This window comes from Hemitrygon akajei, chromosome 9 (genome assembly GCF_048418815.1).
Source record: "Hemitrygon akajei chromosome 9, sHemAka1.3, whole genome shotgun sequence".
Taxonomy (NCBI): domain Eukaryota; kingdom Metazoa; phylum Chordata; class Chondrichthyes; order Myliobatiformes; family Dasyatidae; genus Hemitrygon; species Hemitrygon akajei.
The window spans coordinates 152,323,734-152,346,154 of NC_133132.1; the positions used below are offsets into that span (position 1 = coordinate 152,323,734).

Here is a 22,421-nt window from a genome sequence, read left to right on the forward strand (position 1 = left end):
GGCGAGGGATAAATAGATGGTTTGCTGGGCAGCACGGCTTGTTGGGCAGTAGGGCCTGTTCCGTGCTGTATCTCTAAATAAGATAATGCATTCTTTGAGGTATGATGATCCAGATCATAATCACTCTCTGAATAATTTTTTTTTTGCATCTCCTTGGGATCATTTGCCCATCCCTTGAACTAGTATTTTCTGGTCTTGAATTATTTTCAACAGGGAATGGCTTCCTGTTATTTTCTTTTGATTTACTCGTCTTGATGTTGTACATCTCCGGAAGTCTACTTTCAATCATTTTTGCTTTAAGGAGAAGTACAGTCTAACTTTATAGTTGACATTAAAGGCACTTCTTATGTTCTTCTCTGAAACTCCATGGAAAATTCTTCCCAGGTCAGTGTGTTGAGCTGATATCTCCTTTGAAGATAGTCCTTTTAAATTTATTTACCGCTTTCTCCTACATACCTACTAATTGGGGCTTGTATATCGGTCTACCATCTATGTTATAAGCACAATTAAGTATATCAGGGTTTTATTCTGGTATGAATTGAAAGCTGGTAAGTTCACCCACAATTCTGTTCGATATTTATCCATTCAGGAATACCATCAAATAAACAATGATATAAATTATTCTATTCACTGCTGTTTGTGAACTTTGCCGTGCAGAAGTTAGAGGGTATAACTTTCCATATAATGCAGCAGTTAAATCAGAATAATGTTTGTTTCTGAAGATCTTTGGAGTGTCCGGAGACTGATTATACCTTTCTTTTATAAGAACTACCGTCTCCCAAAGGATAAGACGGGGACAACCAAAGCAGGAGACCTTGCACCTCAGGACATGAAGAAAGTGCGCGCCTTGGCTCTGATCGAACTGACTGCACTCTATGACACACTTGGTATAGATTTCAAACATCATAAATCCATAAAAGTTAAGATTAAAGGTAAGGAAAATATATTTTGTTCAAATTTGAAACTCCTTGATTTTGTACTTTTGATTTTGATTTTGACCATTGCATGTAAGCTATCTATATATTTGACATGATATATATATATTTGCTCATTCTTAATTGTATTATTTTCCTTTAAGTTGAACTGACATTGGATTCTAACACCTGTTCTATATGTATTCATAGGTTAGTAAAATAATTGTTCTCCTACAACTGGGGTTTCCAACCTCATTTATGTCATGGACCTATACAAGGGGTTCATGGACCCCAGATTGGGAACCCCCAAGTCTACAACAATGCAAAGTGTGATTGTGCTTATCAAGAGGAAAGATAGAACTTTCCCATGAATAAAATCTGGATTGGTAACTGGGCAGTTTAGAGTAAATAGAAAGGTGGAGGAATTAGAGGGGAGGTGGGAAAAGAGGTTTTCGCCTGTAGATTGGTAGGTGTCTGAATCTCATAGTGTGACAGTATGGTAAAGGCAGAAACCTTCAAATACACGTCCAAGTACAATTTAAATATAATGAAAAGCCATGCTCTATAAGGCCACAGAAAACAGCTGGGACATGACACAAAGCTGGAGGGCTTTCTTTGAATGAGGTAGATATATTGAGCCAATGTATTTGGCTCAATAGATCTGTGGGTAAAACCTTAAATTCATTATCAGAATGAGCAAATTCATGTGTTTAGGCTAGGAGAAACCTAAACATAATGATAGCAGAAGATAAGTTTGTTCTTTTCTAACCTTATGACAACTTAAAGGGTCTTTGATCCTCTGCTCTCCAAAAGGTTCAAAGGACAGCAAGCATAGGACACGGTTGTAAATAAATCAATATTTGCAAAATCAAGCAGGTTCATCTGACAAATAATCATGTGTAATATCTGCTGAATAGCATCATCAGCAATTCTCTCAGGGTGATCAATATTAAACATAGATAATTTCTTCCACAACAACTTCCATTTGGGCTAATCATTATATAGGACCTTTGGAAAAGATCAGTAACTAATCATCATTCTCTTTCCCTGCTCAGTAGAAGCTAGTCCTTTGCCCTCTAACATAAAAGAATTGGTATATAATAACTTCATTTCTGATTTGAAGTTCTCTATCCTTTTATAAATCTTAATCTGTTTCTTTGCATAATCTGTCATTAAATGAACTAGTTATGTCAGTAGTTCTCTGTTGTCATGCAACATGTTGGGTCCTTCAAAGTTCAGTGAATATTGAATTTTCAACATTTCGTTTCAGAAACTGGATTGTTTGGTGTTCCACTTTCATTGCTCTTGGAACATGATCACAAAAAAGTTCCTGGGACCAAGGTTCCACTTATAATTCAGAAAGTAAGTACAGAATCCAGCGCACCTTGAGTTGAAAGTTCCAATTATTGAAGATTTGACGGCTTGATGATGCAGCCCACATTTATTTTAGCACCTTGCTATGCAACCCAACCCAGAAACTGAGTGAGTAGCACTATAACTGAGCAGGGTTTTAATTTGCTGTCCTGGTCACAGAGTTCAGTGATAATGTGGTAGATATAGCATTCAGTACAGAAACATTTAGTTGGTCTTATCCAGCTCACAAGAATCTCCTCCCATGTTTCTTTACCCAACTTGACTTCTCTTTCATATGCTTATCTAGTCCTGTATATTTATACAAATAGAAATATTTCTCTTTGTCTTATCAAATCAGGTTAGATTAAAGCCTTTATCATTTCGTCTTTCAACCCTTTGTATTCTAGAAGAAAAAGACTCATTTTGCTCTGCTTTTCTGGCCCTGCTTTTTAAGCTCTTTATAATAATATAGAGACCAGATGACTGCGTTCATTATTGTTCCACCAAAAATAAAGCCCGTTGATTCACGGGTTAAGGGCCAAAGGTGAAAATTTTAAAGGAAGCATGAGAGGAAACTTCACTCAGAGTGTCATGACAATACAGATCAAGTTCCCAGTGCAAGTGGTGCATACAAGCTCAATTTCAATGTTTAAGAGAAGTGTGAATAGGTACGTGGATGATAGCGGTATGGACGGTGCAGGTCAATGGGAGTAGACAGTTTAAATGGTTTGGCATTGACTAGGTGGTCCTGTTTCTGTGCTGTACTTTTCTATGACTCATTTTGTTTTACAATTGGCCTGTTTAGAAAGTGTATTTGCTAAGGTGACTTTGATGACTATATTATTTCAGGTTGGTATAATACTAATTCTGTTATAATTCACAATATAGTATAAAAAAATTGTTTCTAATGTGCAAGGCGAGGGGGAGTGTGGGGGCTTTGGGACTTTGATGTTTCTATCATTCATTCTATGGGGTTTCTTTTTTTTTGTGGAAGTTTCAGGTTATATACTGTATACATACTCTGAAATTAAAATTAACCTTTGAACATTTGATCATTAATGTCATTGTACATGCTTGGGTTAAAGAGAAATATAGTTGCCAATCTGTCATATCTAATTTTTTGGTTAACATTATTAATAAACAAAAATAAAACGTTACAGCTCATTTCCCACATTGAGGAAGAGGGCTTAAACACCGAAGGAATTCTACGAGTACCTGGACTTGCATCAAGAGTTAAGGTATATTATGTAATAACTATGTCTTAATATGATCAACGCTTAAATAGATTGTTTTACGTGACTATTTCTAGTATTGCATCAGTGCTTGGGAAGAGTGTTTCAAGAAGAGAGCTGAGAAGAACGTGGCTAAACATGTCTGCAGTTTTATTGCGCTTTCGATGGTTTAAATTGCTGACTACTTTTAGAAAGTGGAAAAGAAAGATTTTGAGACACAGTGACAGAGGTGCTGGTTAATGAAATGTCCAAATTTTCCAGCTGCGTTGGAATATCAAACAAGAAATGTACTTCTCCCCATGAGATAACACATGAGTGTGGTAAGATAGACCAAATTATATGAATGAATAGAGAAAGGTATGAAATTAATTTACAGGCAAAGTAGTCTGTCTCATGAATGAAGAGACTGGAAGGGAGAATTTACTTAATATATTGAGGTGACTATGGCAGATGAATCAGAGCAGACAAAAGTAAAGACGTTCCTGTATCTCATTTGTTGTACAAGGAGAAAGTTGGTTAAAATATAATGGCCTCGTGCAGAATGATTCAGGGTGATAGGTGCCTGAGACAGACTGCCAAATGGAATGCTAGTGGCTGGTACAATTACAATGTTTAGAAGACATTCCTTCAGGTGGATGGATAGGAAACATTTGGGACAGGGAACAAAAGCAGGCAAATGGGTCAAGCTTAAGACAAAAATCCGTAAGATATAGGAGCAGATTTAGGCCATTTGGCCCATCGTGTGCTCCACCATTTCATCATGGCTGATCCATTTTCCCTTTCAGCCACGATTTCCTGCCTTATCTCCTGTCTTCATGCCCTAACTGATCAAGAATCTATCAAACTCTGCCTTAAATATACATAAAAACTTGGCTTCCACAGCCACCAGTGGCAACTAATTGCACAGACCCACTACTCTCTGACTAAAGTAAAAGGATACCCCTCTATTCTGAGACTGTGTCCTGTGGTCTTGGACTCCCCTACGGTAAGAAACATCCACTCCACTGAGACTTTTCAACCAGGTCAACACGGATGAATTGGAATGAAGGGCCTTTTACATGCTGTATAATTCCATGTCTTTACCTCCAGGCACCCAGTTTGGTGTGTTGGCAAAGTGAGAATCTTCCAGACCAAAAAATTTTAATGGACCTCTGAAGATATCCATTACCCAATGAAGATTATAAAAGATGTTTTTGCCATATTTGAGTACAGCAAATTTGTTCATAGTCCAAAGAATGGGTGCAGGCATGTGGAGCCCAGTGAGGAGAATATATGTTCTGTTTCAGCACACCCTTCAGTCAATATAGTTGGAGAATATCAATTGCAAACAACACAACAGCAGACTTTAATGAAGGAGGCCGGGAATCTGCGAGTCTTCACAAACAGATGAAGGGAGAAACGGTCTGAAATTTCAAGGAAAATTCTCTGAATCATTGCTCTTTCAAAATTTGTATCCCGAGGCCTAGATTCCTTTATCTATTAAGGAAGTGTTGTGGGCCACCCTACCACTGGTTGTGAAAGTTTAAGATAACAAAAGGTTCAGTTGTGAATAATTTATGGCCTTCCCCTGTAACACCAATATTGAACGTAGTCAGTATCAGTTCAGTATTTCCTTTTGAGTTGCTGCAGATATCAGAATGTGATTTTTATTGCCAGCTTTTGAAGTAACACACCATAATCCGCAGAATACTCTTCTGGTAACAAAGGAACTTTGCTCCTCAGTGAACGGAGGGAATGATAGTAGAGCTGTAGGAGAGAAACACAGGGATCTGGTCAGATGGTGAAGAGTAGTGCCATTGAAGGCATACTTATTGCGCAGGGGTATTCTGGACACCTTACTGCCCTATTGTCTTGTTTATTATCTATTGTAATGCCTGCACTGTTTTGTGCACTTTATGCAGTCCTGGGTAGGTCTGTAGTCTAGTGTAGTTTTTTTTCTGTGTTGTTTTTTATGTAGTTCAGTCTAGTTTTTGTAATGTGTCATGTAACACCATGGTCCTGAAAAAATATTGAAAAAATATTCCAGAGAGAATCAAGTGAATTTAATTCAATGGATCAGAAAATTGTTCAATCATATAATGGTAGAGCAAAATAATATGAAGAAATTGGGTTACCCATAAGGCTGTTAAGCATGATGTATGCAGGGGAAGGGCACATCTGTGCAGTGAAAAAAGAGCATGCACTGATTTTAGCGTGAACCATAATCTTATATTGATCTTCCTCCCCGTGTGTTTTAAGTGTTTGTGTGAAGAGCTAGAAGCAAAGTTCTATGAAGGAATGGTGAACTGGGGACATGTACAACAACATGATGCAGCAAGTGTACTGAAGCTTTTTATAAGAGAGTTGCCGCATCCACTCGTTACTCTTGAGTACCTTGATGCATTCCTGGCTGTACAAAGTGAGTGATTAATTTCCTATTATGCTAGTGCATACTGTACACAGTTTTCAGAATAATTGATACATCCGTTTTATGAAATGTAAGAATATATATACAAGCTAGAAAGTAAAAAGGCAAGTTATTTATCTCCTGGTGCGATTGTGTTGATACTCAAAAAATGGAAACAGCATGTATTTGTGCATACTGTATACATATGTTATCACAGGATTTTGATAAATTATGTTTAATATAGAAAGCTGATAAATGTGTTTTTTGGAATGTAATACTATATAATAATTCTGTGCAAAAGTCTTAGGCACATATCTAGCTAGGGTGCCTAAGACTTTTGCACAGTGCTGTATTTGTTAGCGTGGAGTGGAAAACGAGCTTGTAAATCTGGTGGGAGCAAAGGATGTGGGGAATGATGAGGGCAGAGTGCCGTGGGAAAGGTATAGGACCAATGGCAGAGGAGGGCCAAGGGTGGGAGGTGGTGCGGGTGCAGACACACTCAACCCTGAGACACCAGACAAGATCATTTGATGTGTGCTTAGCCCACTGCTCTACTCTCTTTACACCCATGACTGGGTGACTAGGCACAGCGCAAATGCTATCTATAAACTTGCTGAAGATACAACCATTGTTGGCAGAATCTCAGATGGTGATGAGTGGGCATACAGGAATGAGATATACCAGCTAGTTGAGTGGTGTCGCATTCAATGTCAGTAAGACCAAAGAACTGATTATGGACATCAGAAAGGGTAAGACAAGGGAACACCCACCAGCCCTTGTAGAGGGATCAGAAGTGGAAAGACCTAACCTGGACCCAACATATTGATGCAACTATAAAGAAGGCAAGACAGCAGCTATATTTCATTAGGAGTTGGAGGAGATTTGATTTGCCACCAAAAGCACTCACAAATTTCTACAGGTGTACTGTGGAGAGCATTCTAACTGCCTGTATCACTGTCTCGAATGGCTGTCTCAGGAATAGCTTCTTCCCCTCTGCCATCTTATTTCTGGATGGACATTGAACCCATGAACACTACCTCACTACTGTTTTCTACTTTTTTATTTTTATTTTTGCATTACTTATTTAATCTAACCATTTTATATAACACAGAATATTTTTAAATATCTATATATACTTATTCAGCCTTTTCTGTATTATTATTATTATGTATTGCATTGTACTGCTGCCGCAAGGTTAACAAATTTCACAACATATGCTGGTGATATTAAATCTGATTTTGCTTCTGAAACAAGTGGATATTGCATCCTACCTGTCCAGATGTGCTGGCCTGGCCAGTCTGATACGGAGAGAGCTGTTGTCCATGTAGCAAGCTCTCCTCACCACGCATCTTATGAACCCAAAGGAACGGCAGGGACCAATACAGTTTGGCAGCAGTTGCATCACAGGAGTTGACAGTCAGCATTGAACTCGATGTAGGATTGCCTTGGGGACTTGGGCTCTGGATTTTTCCCTCTGGGTTTACCCCAGAAGCCTTCCCCACGAGTGGGTGTAGCCACAAGACAGCGAAGCTTTGAGATCAGAGTTCTCCATCTCCTGGATGAGCTGCCAACCACGGCCAACGAGCCCCATTGCCCGAAGCGACTGGTTTTAAGGCACCAGTAACCTGCCTTTGCCCGTTCCCCTGTCAGTAGAAACGATTCCATCGGGCTTAGTAGCTAAGCCACACGTGAAGGCCAGAGGCTGGACTTGGTTGTCAGAGGCTGTTTGAGGCACACACCATTGACGTTTAATAGGTAGTGGGAGCTTGTCCTCATTACCAACCCTGGCTATAACAACCTTAAGGAACCAGGTAATATATGTCAGGTTCAAAGTATCTGAACTTCTATCTATTCATTTTGATGGGTTACAAAGAAAGCATGGCAGCGCCTCTACTTAGGAGTTTGCAGAGACTCAGCATGACATCTAACTCTTTGACTAACTTCTATTGATGTGGAGTATATTGACTGGCTGCATCACAAGCTTGTATGGAAACACCGATGACCTTGAAAGGAAAATCCTACAAAAAGTAGTGGATACAACCCAGTCCATCACAGGTAAAGTCCTCTCCATCACTGAGTACTTCTACGTGAAATGCTGTCGCAGGAAAGGAACATGCATCATCAGGGACCCCTCCACCACCTTGATCTTCTGTTTTCTTGCACGGGAAGAAGAGACAGGAGCCTCAGGACCCTCACCACCAGGTTCAGGAACAGTTATTTCCCCTCAACCATCAGGCTCTTGAACCAAATGGTAAAACGTCACTCAAATTCATTTGCCCCATCATTGAAACGTTCCCACAACCAATGACTCATTTTCAAAGACTCTTCATCTCATGTTCTCGATATTTATTGTTTGTTTATTATTATTATCTCTTTTTCTATTTCTACAGTTTGTTGTCTTCTGCACCCCGGCTGTATGGCACAGTTGGGCTGTCATTCATTGATTCTGATATGGTTATTATTCTGTAGACTTATTAAGTATATCTACAAGAAAATGAATTTCAGGGTTGTATATGGTGACATATATGTACTTTAATAATAAACTTTGGACTCTGAAACTAGGGACTACAGGTTGTTTTCACAACAAGCCGAGCATTGGAAATCATACATCATGTACAATTGGGAGATGGGTCACGTGCTGTTGGAATGGAGCTCTACCCAATGTAAATATACTAAATGATGCACTACAATAAACTACAAATAAAGGAACGGATATTTTTTTGCTTCAAGTTTGAATGTTACTTCAATGTTACTTTCCCAGTACTTACCATTGGATGATTGCAGGAAAATTATATGACAGACGTTTTTAACAGTGCTTGTAGGAGCCTGTACAGAGGTTACAGAGGCCAGCTTCTCTTGTAAAATATTAATGCACCTGGCTTAACCTTGGGTTGAATTAATATTAGAGGATAAATTCCTACCCCTTCATTCACATGATTTGATAACTGTTAAGTTTGATGACTTTTAATAACCTGATGTGAATATTTAATTGGCAGATTTATCGAGTAGGAAACTTCAGCTACAGGCGCTCAACTTGCTGGTGCTTCTCCTCCCGGATCAGAATAGGGACACCCTGAAGGTACAGATTGTATTGCACTTGCTTTTATTAATTTCACTCTTACTTTTTCCCGCAAAAAAAGTATTTTAAAACACTTGGAACATTTTCTTATGCATCCAGTAATAATCTAAGCCCTTGTCCTCGTCAGATTGCTGATTTTTTTTTGTATGCTGTATGATGTTAGAAGGGATGCAATGACTTGCAGAAAATCCAGGCCACTGGCTTGAAAGGAAAAGAAACCTGAGCAGGCTTCAGGCAAGTTCCTTTCATGCCATCAAAGACCAATTCCAGCTCCAAGGTTTACAGAAGATGTGTTTAAAAGGAAAACAACTCATTGCATTCGGTCCTCTTGTAATATTTCATCTAAACAATAATTTAAGTTTTAAGTCAGTGACGTGTTGCTGCTTCATGTTTGGATTGCTGTGTTTAAGGGTGGTGTGGATTTGGCTGTGAGTCAGTCATGACACCCTTATCTATGAGCTATTATGTCCAATTAAAATCATATGACCAAAATTTGCTATTTATGCCATTGAATGAGACAAACAATTTCCTAACATCTGTTATGCAGATCTCACAGGGCCAAGTTTGCCCCATTGTGTTTATCTGAGTGACAAATGTTCATGCAACTTTTAGCACCATTTATCCAGTGCTAAGTAGTCCCAGTGTGACTGGCACCTACCCAATTGATGATGTGTTCACCCAGCCAGGATTTCCAGGGTAAAGTATAATTTTAATAGAGTTGTTTAGTATTTGCATGTCTCAGTGGAAATTCGGCATACATCGTGGACGGAGTTAGAGTTGCTAGTTTATCATAAGAGTACTTAAACTATCTTTTTGATATCTGTCATTGTTGGGCCCCTGTTATATAGGAACTAAGAGGAAGAGTAGACCATTATGTCCTTCTGACCTGTTCCACAATTCAGCACTATCTTGGATGATCATCTTCTTCAGTATCCAGTACCTAACTTCTCCCCATATGTCTTCATAGAACCATAGAACATTACAGCACAGAAACAGGCCTTTTGGCCCTTCTTGGCTGTGCCGAACCACTTTTCTGCCTAGTCCCACTGAACTGCACCTGGCCCATATCCCTCCATACACCTCTCATCCATGTACCTGTCCAAGTTTTTCTTAAATGTTAAAAGTGAGCCCGCATTTACAACTTCATCTGGCAGCTCATTCCACACTCCCACCACTCTCTGTGTGAAGAAGCCCCTCCCCAATGTTCCCTTTAAACTTTTCACCCTTAATCCATGTCCTCTGGTTTTTTTCTCCCCTAGCCTCAGTGGGAAAAGTCTGCTTGCATTCACTCTATCGATACCCATCATAATTTTATATACCTTGATCAAGTCTCCCCTCATTCTTCTACGCTCCAGGGAATAAAGTCCTAACCTATTCAACCTTTCTCTGAATGGCATGAATATTGACTTCTCTAACTTCTGTTAATGCCCCTCCTCCCCCATCCCTGATATATTTAGTTTTTTCCCCCTCTTTATTTTTCTCTCTCTCTGCTCATCACTCTGCTTGTTCTCCATCTCCCTCTGGGACTCCCCTCCCCCTTTCTTTCTCCCTAGGCCTCCTGTCGAATGATCCTTTCCCTTCTTCAGCTCTGTATCCCTTTTGCCAATCACCTTTCCAGCTCTCAGTTTCACCCCACCCCCTCCGGTCTTCTCCTATCATTTCGCATTTCCCCCTCCCCCTCCTACTTTCAAATCTCTTACTATCTTTTCTTTCAGTTAGTCCTGACAAAGGGTCTCGGCCCGAAACATCGACAGTGCTCCTTCCTATAGATGCTGCCTGGCCTGCTGCATTCCACCAGTATTTTGTGTGTGTTGCAACCTTTCTCTGTAACTCAGTTTCTCAAGTCCCGGCAATATCCTTGTAAACCTTCTCTACACTCTTTCAACCTTATTAATATCCTTCCTGTAATTCGGTGACCAAAACTGCACACAATACTCCAAATTCGGTCTCACCAATGTCTTATACAACCTCACCATAACATTCCAACTCTTATACTCAGTACTTTGATTTATAAAGGCCAATGTACCAAAAGCTCTCTTTACGACCCTATCTACTTGTGACGCCACTTTTAGAGAGTTTTATATCTGTATTCCTAGATCCCTCTGTTCTACTGCACTCCTCAGTGTCCTATCATTTACCTTGTATGTTCTACCTTGGCTTGCCCTTCCAAAGTGCAATACCTCACACTTGTCCGCATTAAACTCCATCTGCCATTTTTCAGCCCATTTTTCCAGCTGGTCCAGATCTCTCTGCAAGCTTTGAAAACCTTCCTCACTGTCCACTACACCTCCATTCTTTGTATCATCAGCAAATTTGCTGATCCAATCATCCAGATCAGTGATATAGATGACAAATAACAATGGACCCAGCACTGATCCCTGTGGCACACCTCTAGTCACAGGCCTCCACTCAGAGAAGCAATCCTCCACTACCACTCTCTGGCTTCTTCCATTGAGCCAATGTCTAATCCAATTTACTACCTCTCCATGTATACCAAGCAACTGAATCTTCCTAACTAACCTCCCATGTGTGACCTTGTCAAAGGCCTTACTGAAGTCCATGTATACATCCACTGCCTTCCTTTCATCCACTTTCCTGGTAACTTCCTCGAAAAACTCTAATGGATTTGTTAAACATGACCTACCACGCACAAAGCTGTGTTGACTCTCCCTAATAAGTCCCTGTTTATCTAAATACTTGATCTAAACTTACCCAAAGCCTGGACTGACACCTTGCCCTACTGACCTGTTTATTATTTATTGTAATGCCAGTACTGTTTTTGTGCACTTTATGCAGTCCAGTGTAGGTCTGTAGTCTAGTATAGCTTTCTCTGTGTTTTTTTTAATTACGTAGTTCAGTCTAGTTTTTTGTACTGTGTCATGTAAACCATGGTCCTGAAAAATGTTGTCTCAGTTTTACTATGCACTGTACCAGCAGTTATGGTCGAAATGACAATAAAAGTTGACTTGACTTGACTTAAATCTTCCTCAAAGAGATGTGTCTACCTCCTTTAGAACAAAGAAAATGTACGGCCATTGATGGAAATGTATGGCCATTGATGGAAATGTATGGAAATTGCGGATGCATTGGTAATCATTTTCCAATGTTCCTTAGATTCAGGATCAGTTCCTGAGGATTGGAGAATGGCTAATGTTATCCCACTTTTTAAGAAAGGAGGGAGGGAGAAAACAGAGAACTATCGACCTGTCAGCCTGACATCGGTGGTGGGAAAGATGCTAGAGTCCATTATTAAGGATGAAATAGTGGCATATCTAGATAGCAGTGATAAGATTGGGCCGAGACAGCATGGATTTACCAAGGGTAAATCATGCTTGACTAATCTATTGGAGTTTTTCGAGGATGTAACCAGGAAGTTAGACAAGGGAGATCCAGTGGATGTAGTGTACCTCGATTTTCAGAAGGCATTTGATAAGGTCCCACATAGGAGATTGGTGGGTAAAATCAAAGCTCAGGGCATCGGGGGGAAGACATTGACATGGATAGAAAACTGGTTGGCAGATAGAAAGTAAAGGGTAAAGGTGAATGGGTGTTTCTCGGAATGGCAGGTGGTGACTAGTGGGGTGCCACAGGGCACGGTATTGGGACCACAGCTGTTTATGATTTACATCAATGATTTAGATGAAGGCATTGAGAATAACATCAGCAAGTTTGCTGATGATACTAAGCTGGGTGGCAGTGTGACATGTGATGAGGATGTTAGGAGAATTCAGGGTGACTTGGATAGGCTGGGTGAGTGGGCAGATACTTGGCAGATGACGTTTAATGTGAATAAGTGTGAGCTTATCCACTTTGGGAGTAAGAACAGGAAGGCAGATTATTATCTGAACGGTGTAGAGTTAGGTAAGGGAGAAATACAAAGAGATCTAGGAGTCCTTGTTCATCAGTCACTGAAGGTGAATGAGCAAGTGCAGCAGGCAGTGAAGAAGGCTAATGGAATGCTGGTCTTTATTACAAAGGGAATTGAGTACAAGAGCAAGGAAGTCCTCTTGCATTTGTACAGAGCCCTGGTGAGACCACACCTGGAGTATTGTGTACAGTTTTGGTCTCCAGGGTTAAGGAAGGACATCCTGACAATAGAGGAAGTGCAGCGTAGATTCACAAGGTTAATTCCTGGGATGTCCGGACTGTCTTATGCAGAGAGGTTAGAGAGACTGGACTTGTACACGCTGGAATTAAGGAGATTGAGAGGGGATCTGATTGCAACATATAAGATTATTAAGGGATTGGACAAGATAGAGGCAGGAAATATGTTCCAGATGCTGGGAGAGTCCAATACCAGAGGGAATGGTTTAAGAATAAGGGGTAGGTCATTTAGGACAGAGTTAAGGAAAAACTTCTTCTCCCAGAGTGTTGTGGGGGTCTGGAATGCACTGCCTCGGAAGGTAGTGGAGGCCAATTCTCTGGATGCTTTCAAGAAGGAGCTAGTTAGATATCTTATGGATAGGGGAATCAAGGGATATGGGGACAAGGCAGGAACCGGGTATTGATAGTAGTTGATCAGCCATGATCTCAAAATGGTGGTGCAGGCTCGAAGGGCCAAATGGTCTACTTCTGCACCTATTGTCTATTGATTTTTGTGATGATATTTTAACATACTTGAAGATCAATGTAGTAATCTAAGCCCTCCTACATAGCTCTCGATTTTTTTTTCATCAATCACGTGCCTTTCAAAGAGTTTCTTAAATGTGCTTAATGTATCTGTCTCTACAACGTTCTGAAAATATTTAATGAGTTGACTTCCAGTGCCTTCTGTGGTAAAGGTTTCTACAGTTCTGTCACCTTAAGGGGGAAGAAATGTCTCCTGAGTTCAGTTCTAAATAGCATATCTATATTCTCCAGCTGTAACCCAACCATTAGAAATATCTCCTGTATCTAAAAGACCATAAGATATTGGGGCAGAATCAGGCAATTTTGGCCCATCAAGTCTGCTCGTCATTTCATTTTGGCTGATCCAATTTTCCTCTCAGCCCTAGTCTCCTGCCTTCTCCCCGTATCCCTTCATGCCCTGACCAATTAAGAATCTATTTACTTCTGTCTTAACTATGCATAAAGACTTGGCCTCCGCAAATGCCTGTGGCAAAGAATTTCACAGATTTGCCACTCTCTGGAGACATAGGAAATATCCTCTCCATATCCACGTTATCAAGCTTTTCACCATTCGAAAGGTTTCAATGAGGTCACTCCTCATTCTTCTGAATTCTAGTGAATGTAGGCCCAGAGCCATCAAACACTCTTCAGGTGACCAGCCATTTGATCCTGGAATCATTTTCGTGAACCTCTTTTGAACCTTCTCCAGTTTCAGCACATTCTTCCTAAGATACGGGGCTCAAACCTGCTCACAATACTCCAAGTGAGGCCTCACCAGTCCTTTATAAAGTCACAACATTACATCATTGTTTTTATATTCTAGTCCTCTTGAAATGAATACCAACATTGTATTTGCCTTCCTCACCACAGCTTCAACCTGCAAATTAACCTTTAGGAATCCCTTTCAAGTCCTTTTGCGCCTCAGTTTTTTGTATTTTCTTTCCATTTTGAAAATAGTCAACCTTTCATTTCTTCTACCAAAATGCATGACCATACACTTACTGACACTGTATTTCATCTGCCATTTTTTTTGCCCATTCTCTTAAACTAAGTCCTTCTGCAGCCTCTCTACTTCCTCAAAACTACCTGTTCCTCCACCTATCTTCATATCGTCTGCAAACTTTGCAACAAAGCCATCAATTCCATCATCCAAATCATTAGCATATAACTTAAAAAGAATTAGTCCCAACTCCGACTCCTGTGGAATACCACTAGTTACCGGCAGCATCCAGGAAAAGCTCCCTTTATTCCCACTCTTTGCCCCCAGCCACTGCTTTATCTATGCTAGAATCTTTCCTGTAATACCATGGGCTCGTAGCTTGTTCATCAGCCTCGTGTGGCAGCTTGTTCAAGGCCTTCTGAAAATCCAAGTACACTGCATCAACTGATTGTCTATCCTGCTTGTTATTTCTTTATAGATCTGTCAGGCAAGATTTTCCCTTGAGGAAACCATGCTGACTAATGCCTATTTTATCATGTACCTCTAAGTAGCCTGAGACCTCATCCTTAATAATAAGACCATAAGACATAGGAGCGGAATTAGGCCTTTTGGCCCATCGAGTCTCCTCCACCATTCAATCATGGCCGATCCTTTTTTCTGCCCTCCTCAGCCCCACTCCCCAGCCTTCTCCCTGTAACCTTAGATGTTGTGTCCAATCAAGAACCTATCAATCTCTACCCTAAATACACCCAGTAATCTGGCCTCCACAACTGCCTGTGGTAACAAATTCCACAAATCACCATCTTCTGGCTAAAGAAATTTCTCTGCATCTTTGTTTTAAATGGACACCTCTCTATCCTGAGGCTGTGCCCTCTTATCATAGACTCCCCCACCATGGGAAACATTCTTTCCACATCTATTCTATCTAGGCCTTTCAACATTTGAAAGGTTTCAATGAGATCCCCCTCCTTATCCTTCTAAATTCTAGAGTATACCGTCCCAGAGCCATCAAACGTTCCTCAAATGATAACTCTTTCATTCCCAGAATCATCCTTGTGAACCTCCTCTGAACCTTCTCCAATGCCAGCACATCCATTCTTATGTGCGTCACCTTGTCAAAGGCCTTCTGAAAGTCCAAATATAAAACATCCATTGCATCACCCGTTATCTATCCTACTTGTAATCACCACAAAGTATTCCTACAGGTTTATCAAGCAAGATTTTCCTTTAAGGATACCATGCTGACTTTGTCCTATCTTGTCCTATGTCACCAAGAGCTCCATAACTTCATCCTTAACAAATGACTCCAACATCTTCCCAACCACTGAGGGTCAGGCTAACTGGTCTATAGTTTCCTTTCTGCTGCCTCCCTTCTTTCTTAAAGAGTGAAGTGACATTTGCAACTTTCCAGTCCTCTGGCCAGAGTCAAATGATTTTTGTAAGATCATTACTAATGCCTCCACTGTCTTTACCACTACCTCTTTCAGAACCCTAGGTTGCAGTTCATCTAGTCCAGGTGACATATATACCCTGAAGTCTTTCAGCTTTATGAGCATGTTCTCCCTAGTAATAGTAAGTGCACTCACTTCTCTTCCTTCAACACCCTTCAACATCTGACACACAGCTAGTATCTTCCACAGTGAAGACAGATGCAAAATACTCATTTAGTTCATCTGCCATCTCCTTGTCCTCCGGTATTATTTCTCCACTTTATTTTCCTGCAGTCCTATATCCACTCCCATCTCTCTTTTATTTTTAGTTACCTCAAAAAGCTTTTGCTATCCACTTTGATATTGTTTGCTAGCTTGCTTCCATATTTCAACTTTTCCCTCCTAATGATTCTTTTAGTTGCTATCTGTGGGTTTTTAAAAGCTTTCCAATCCTCTATATTCCCACTAATTTTTGCTTTGTTATATGCTCTCTCTTCTGCTTTTTTCATTCGCTTTGACTTTCTTTGTCAGCCACGGTTGTACTATTTTGCCATTTGAGTATTTCTTTATTTTTGGAATACATATGTCCTGCACCTTCCTCATTTCCCCCCCAAAACTCACGTCATTGCTGCTCTGCTGTCATCCCTGCCAATGTCTCCTTTCAATGTACTTTGGCCAACTCCTCTCTCATATCACTGTAATTTCCTTTTCTCCACTGAAATACTGCTAAGTCTGAATTTACTTTCTCCCTATCAAATTTCATGTTGAACTCAATCATATTGTGATCACGGTCTCCTAAGGGGTCCTTAAAGCTCCCGGATCGCCTCTGGTTCATTACGTAATACTGAATCCAGTATAGCTGATCCCCTAGTAGGCTCAATGACGAACTGCTCTACAAAGCCATCTCATAGACATTCAACAAATTCACTCTCTTGAGATCCATTACCAGCCTGATTTTCCCAGTTGACCCGCATGTTGAAATTCCCCATGACTATCATAACATTGCCCTTTTAAACGTGCCTTTTCTTTTTCCCGTTGTAATCTGTGGTCCACATCCCAACTACTGTTGGGAAGCCACCATTAGCATCCTTTTACCCTTGCAGTTTCTTTACTCAAGGATTAAACCCACAAGGATTCAACATCTTCCAGTCCTTTATCTCATCTTTTTACTGATTTGATGCCATTCTCTACCAGCAGAGCCATGCCACCCTTCTGCCTACCTTCCTATCCCTCTGATACAACGTGTAACCTTGGGCATTCAGCTCTCAACTACAACCATCCTTCAGCCATGATTCAATGATAGTCAAAACATCATTCCTGACAATCTGTAATAGTGCAACAAGATCATCATCCTTATTTCCTATACTCCGTGCAGTGAGATATAACACTTTTGAGTGCTAGATTTGCTACCCTTTTTGATTCTGTATCCCTAATGCACTGATACTCACCCTGCTGGCTGCAATTTTATCCTATCATCTGCCTGACATTCCTGACAGTCTGACGGCACGCTATCTTTGCCTGTTTTAAACATCCGTCCTGTGCTAAATCCCTTCACTCTGGCTCCCCCCCCCGCCAAATTAGTTCAAACCCTTCCCAACAGCTCTAACCCTCTAACCCTCGGGTTCAGATGCAACCCGTCACTTTTGTACAAAGTCGCCACACAAGTTGATAGGATAGTTAAGAAGGCACATGTTAGCCTTCATTAGTTGAGGATTAAGTTGAAGAGCTGCAAGATAATGTTACAGCCCTATAAAACTCTAGTCTGAACACACGGAGTATTGTGTTCAACTCTGGTCATTAGAGAGGGTGCGGAGGAGATTTACCCCTCAAGATGCTGCCCAGATTAGAAGTTATGTATTGTTAGGAAATGTTAAGCCAGCTAGAGCTTTTCTCTGTGGAGCTAAAGAGGATGGGAGGTGACTTGTTAAAGAAGCATAGATGGAGTGGACAGCCAGCACTTCTTTTTCCCTGAGCAGCAGGATATCCAGTTAGTCTGAGTGGAGGAAAGTTTAGGCAAAAGATAGGGTTTTTGTTTCACACACACTGGTCCCTTCCTGGGGATTACTGCCGGCAGGTTGTGTTAGAGGCTGATACAATAGGTAGGGACTTGGATGTAAGAAAAATGGAAGATAATGGACTATGCAGGAAGGAAATGTTAGATTGAATATGGAGTATGTTTATACAGGTCAGCACAACATTGTGGGCCAAAGGGCCTGTACTGCGCTGTGTTCTGTTCCACGTTCTATGTTTTAGATAAGACCACTTTTATATCACAAATATCTATTCTTTTTCAGAATAAACACACATTTGCTACACTGCGAGATTAATGTCAGTCATTGAAATACCCCTATTAAAAGCTGAAAAATATTATCAATACAGCATCTGTTAAAAATGCAATACTGTACTTGTGTTAAGGAGTTTGAATGTGACTAACTCATATTTATTGTTAACAAAACTGGAATTACATTATTAGTTATCCAGAGGGGAACCAGTAGCCTGTTTACATTGCAGGCTATAAATACAGAAGACAGACTTCCCTTTACATCAACTGGAAAGAATAATCCAGACTTTGTGCAGACTATGCAGTGTGCTTTGATTTATTTATAAAATTATAACTTTAAGGTCAGTAAAACCCTGTGGGTCTTGATCATATAATTAATATTATTTTTCAGGCATTGCTTGAATTTCTTCAGAGATTAATTGACAACAGGGAAAGCAACAAAATGACCCTAAACAATGTTTCTGTCGTCATGGCACCCAACCTGTTTATGTTTAAAGGGTGTTGCTCAAAGTCAAGTGCAAAGACCCAGTTTGAAATGGCAACTAGGACAAGCAACATAATGCGTTACCTGATTAAATACCAAGACCTGCTTTGGACGGTAAGAACGATCACAGTTTGTATTACTTGTCTTATGGAAAAGCAGCTTTTTCAGGGTAATTGTTATGCTGTCCTGTGGGGGAGCATGTAGTGACAGCTCTACCATTTCTTTGCATAATTTCAGTACTAATTTCAATATTACACAGTAAACTAATGCTAGAAAGTTGTTCCTATAAGATCATAAGACATGGGAGCAGAATTAGGCCATTCAGCCCATTGAGTCTGCTCCACCATTCCATGGCTGTTCCGGATCCCACACAACCCCATACACCTGCCTTCTCGCCATATTCTTTGATGCCCTGACTGATCAGGAAATAGTCAACCTCTGCCTTAAATATATCCACGGACATGCCCCCCCCCACTGCACTCTGTGGCAGAGCATTCCACAGATTCGCTACTCTCTCTGGCTAAAGAAATCCCTCCTTACTCTGTTTTAAAAGGTTGCCCCTTAATTTTGAGGCTGTGCCCACTAGTTCTGGATACCCCCATGATAGGAAACATCCTCTCCACATCCATTCTATCTAGTACTTTAATCATTCAGTAGCTTTGTGAGATTCCCCCCCCCCCCCCCACATTTCTAAATTCCAGTGAGTACAGCTCCAAACTACTTTTTTCAAACAAACACTCCTCATATGTTAACCCCATTCATTCCTGGAATAATCCTCATGAACCTGCTCTGGACTCTCTGAGGTACGGGGCCCAAAAGTTGACAGTACTCCAAGTGCAGCCTGACTAGTGTCTTATAAAGGCTTAGCATTATCTCCTTGCTTTTATATTCTGTTCCCTTTGAAATAAATGCCAACATTGCATTTGCCTTCTCTACCACAGACTCAACCTGTAAGTTAACTTTCTGGGAGTTTTGCACGAGGACTCCTAAGTCCCTCTGCACCTCTGATGTTTGAATTTTCTCCCCATTTAGATAATAGTCTGCACCATTTTCCTTTTACCAAAATGCATTATCATACATTTCCCAACACTGAATTGCATCTGCCACTTTTTTGCCCATTCTTCCAATATGTCTAAGTCCTGTTGCAATTGCATTACTTCCTCAGCGTGACCTACCCCTCCACCTATCTTCATATCATCCGCAAACTTTGCCACAAAGCCATTAATTCCTTTATCCAAATCATTAACATAGAATGTTAAGAGTAGCGGTCCCAATACCGACCCCTGAGGAACACCACTAGTCACTAGTCTCATTTATCCCCACCTGCTGCCTCCTGCCTGTCAGTCATTACTCTATTCATGCCAGTATATTTCCCGTAACGCCATACGATTTTATCTTGTTAAGGAGCCTCATGTGTGGCACCTTAGCAAATGTCTCCTGAAAATCCAAGTATATGACATCAACTGCCTCTCCTTTGTCCACCCTGCTTGTTACTTTCTCGAAGAACTCTAACAGATTTGTCAGGCAAGATTCCTTTTACAGAAACCATGCTACTTTGACTTATTTTATCATTAGTCTCCAAGTGCCTGGAAACCTCATCCTTAATAAAAGGCTCCAACATTTTCCCAACCACTGAGATTAGGCTAACTGGCCAATAATTTCCTTTCTTTTGCCGCCCTCCCTTCTTAAAGAGTGGAGTGACATTTGCAATCTTCCAGTCCTCCAGGACTATGCCAGAATCAAGTGATTCTTGAAAGAGCATGACCAATGCATCCATTATCTCTTCCTGTTAAAGTTCTATTTTTTAATATACATTGATGTTGCTACGACACTTCTTCAGCCAATAAGAAACGACACTTCACAGTCTGAAATTTCTGTAATTCACTCTAATTCTTAGCCTCAGTCTAATTGGCTAGCCCTAAACACATACCCATTGGAAATGACCGATGGCAATTGGAAGCACTGACTGCCAGCAAAAATGTGCCCAATTAAAAGTTAAGCTGCATACGCGGTGATGCAGGTGCTGAATTAACCTGCTCCCCCCCACACATCAAGTGTGGGAGCAGTGAGTTTGTTGCCTGGTCTTTGACCTCCCCAACATGTAAACAAATCCTTTCCCATTTATGTCATTAACTTCCATTGGAGTCAACATTTGCTCTGTAAATAGCTCTCTCTCTTAATGGGCTAGCCCTGAGCTGAAAGTTTGAAATGCGCATTCCTAATATTATATTCTTTCCTTTCAATGTTCTGTTCAGTTTTGTATTTGATAAAGTTGACATATCTACTCTGATTCTGCACTACGTGACCTTACAGGTGGAAATTACATTCTCCAAATTCTGTTCTTATCTAACAAGTTATAACTAAAGAATGCCGTCAATGATTTATAATCCCTCTCCTGCACCATTATTTATTTCCATTGACCCTTTCTGTGCTATTTCTCAGTACCATTGTACAAAAATACACCAGCCTTCATTGACCAAGGTACTGAGTCCCAGAGTTGTTAGAGAGTCACAAGATCCATTTTAACAGCTGTACAATATGGTGATTAGGCCACAGTTGGAATATTGTGCGGAGTGCTGGTTGCTACACCACGGAAAAGGTGTGATTAAGCTACATTTACAAGGATGTTGTCTGTATTGGATGCCTTGAGCTATAACAAGAGATCTGAGGCTGGGTCTTTTCCCTTCAGTGAAAGGAGGCTGAATGGTAATATGATAATGGTATTTAAAAACATGATAGACATAGTGTTGCAAGAAAAAGTTTGTGAACCCTTTGCAATTACCTAGGTTTCTGCATTAATTACTCAAAATGTGGTCTGATCTTCATCTGTCACAATAATAGACCAACACAATCAGCCTAAACTAATAGCACACAGACAATTGTACTTTTCATGTCTTTATTGAACACATTGTTCAATCATTTATAGTCCAGGCTGGAAAATATATGCGAATCCTTGTATTTAATGACTGGTAGAACCTCCTTTAGTAGCAATAACCTCCACCACTAATCTCCGTGTTAGCCTAATCTCAGTGGTTGGGAAAATGTTGGAGCCTTTTATTAAGGATGAGGTTTCCAGGCACTTGGAGACTAATGATATTGTTTCCTGTAGGTGCTAATCAGATTTGCACAAAGGTGAGGGAGAATTTTAGACCATTCCTCCATACAAAACTGTTTCATTTCATCAATGTTTCTGGGATACCTTGCATGAACAGTCCTCTTCAGGTCAGGCCAAAGCATTTCTATTGGGTTAAGGTCTGGTCTTTGACTTGGTCTTTCCAAAACACAAATTTCCTTTTTTAAACCATTATGTTGTTGCTTTCCTCTTGAGTTTTGGATCATGGTCTTGTAGCATTGTCCAACTTCTATTGAGCTTCAGGTGACAGAGTGCTACCCTGACAATTTTGAATTCATTGTTCCCTCCACAATGCAAGCTGTTCAGGCCCTGAGGCAGCAAAGCAGCTCCTTCTACCATGCTTCACTGTTGGGATGAGGTTCTGGTATTGGTGTGCAGTGCCCTTTCTCCTCCAAATATAGCGGTGTGGGTTTCTGCCAAAAAGTTCAACTTCTGACTCACCTGTCCATAGAACATTGTCCCAGAAGAGTTGTGGAACATCCAGGTGGTCTTTTTGCAAACTTGAGGCGTGCAGTAATTTTTTTTTTGGAGAGCAGTGGTTTCCTCCATAGTGTCCTTCTTGTTCAGTGATTTTCGATTAG

At 40.5% G+C, this 22,421-nt stretch overlaps 1 protein-coding gene across 7 annotated transcripts in view; it reads left to right on the top strand.

The window, feature by feature from the left end:
• The window catches only part of arhgap18 (Rho GTPase activating protein 18), a 123,255-nt gene that overhangs the window by 92,330 nt on the left and 8,504 nt on the right, over window positions 1-22,421 (top strand). For all 7 annotated transcript variants that reach the window (XM_073057309.1, XM_073057311.1, XM_073057308.1 and 4 more), the window contains exons 6-11: window positions 767-932; window positions 2,185-2,276; window positions 3,428-3,505; window positions 5,738-5,897; window positions 8,882-8,964; window positions 18,615-18,821. In XM_073057309.1, coding sequence (XP_072913410.1) covers window positions 767-932; window positions 2,185-2,276; window positions 3,428-3,505; window positions 5,738-5,897; window positions 8,882-8,964; window positions 18,615-18,821 — 786 coding nt within the window. The remainder of the gene's footprint in view (window positions 1-766; window positions 933-2,184; window positions 2,277-3,427; window positions 3,506-5,737; window positions 5,898-8,881; window positions 8,965-18,614; window positions 18,822-22,421) is intronic.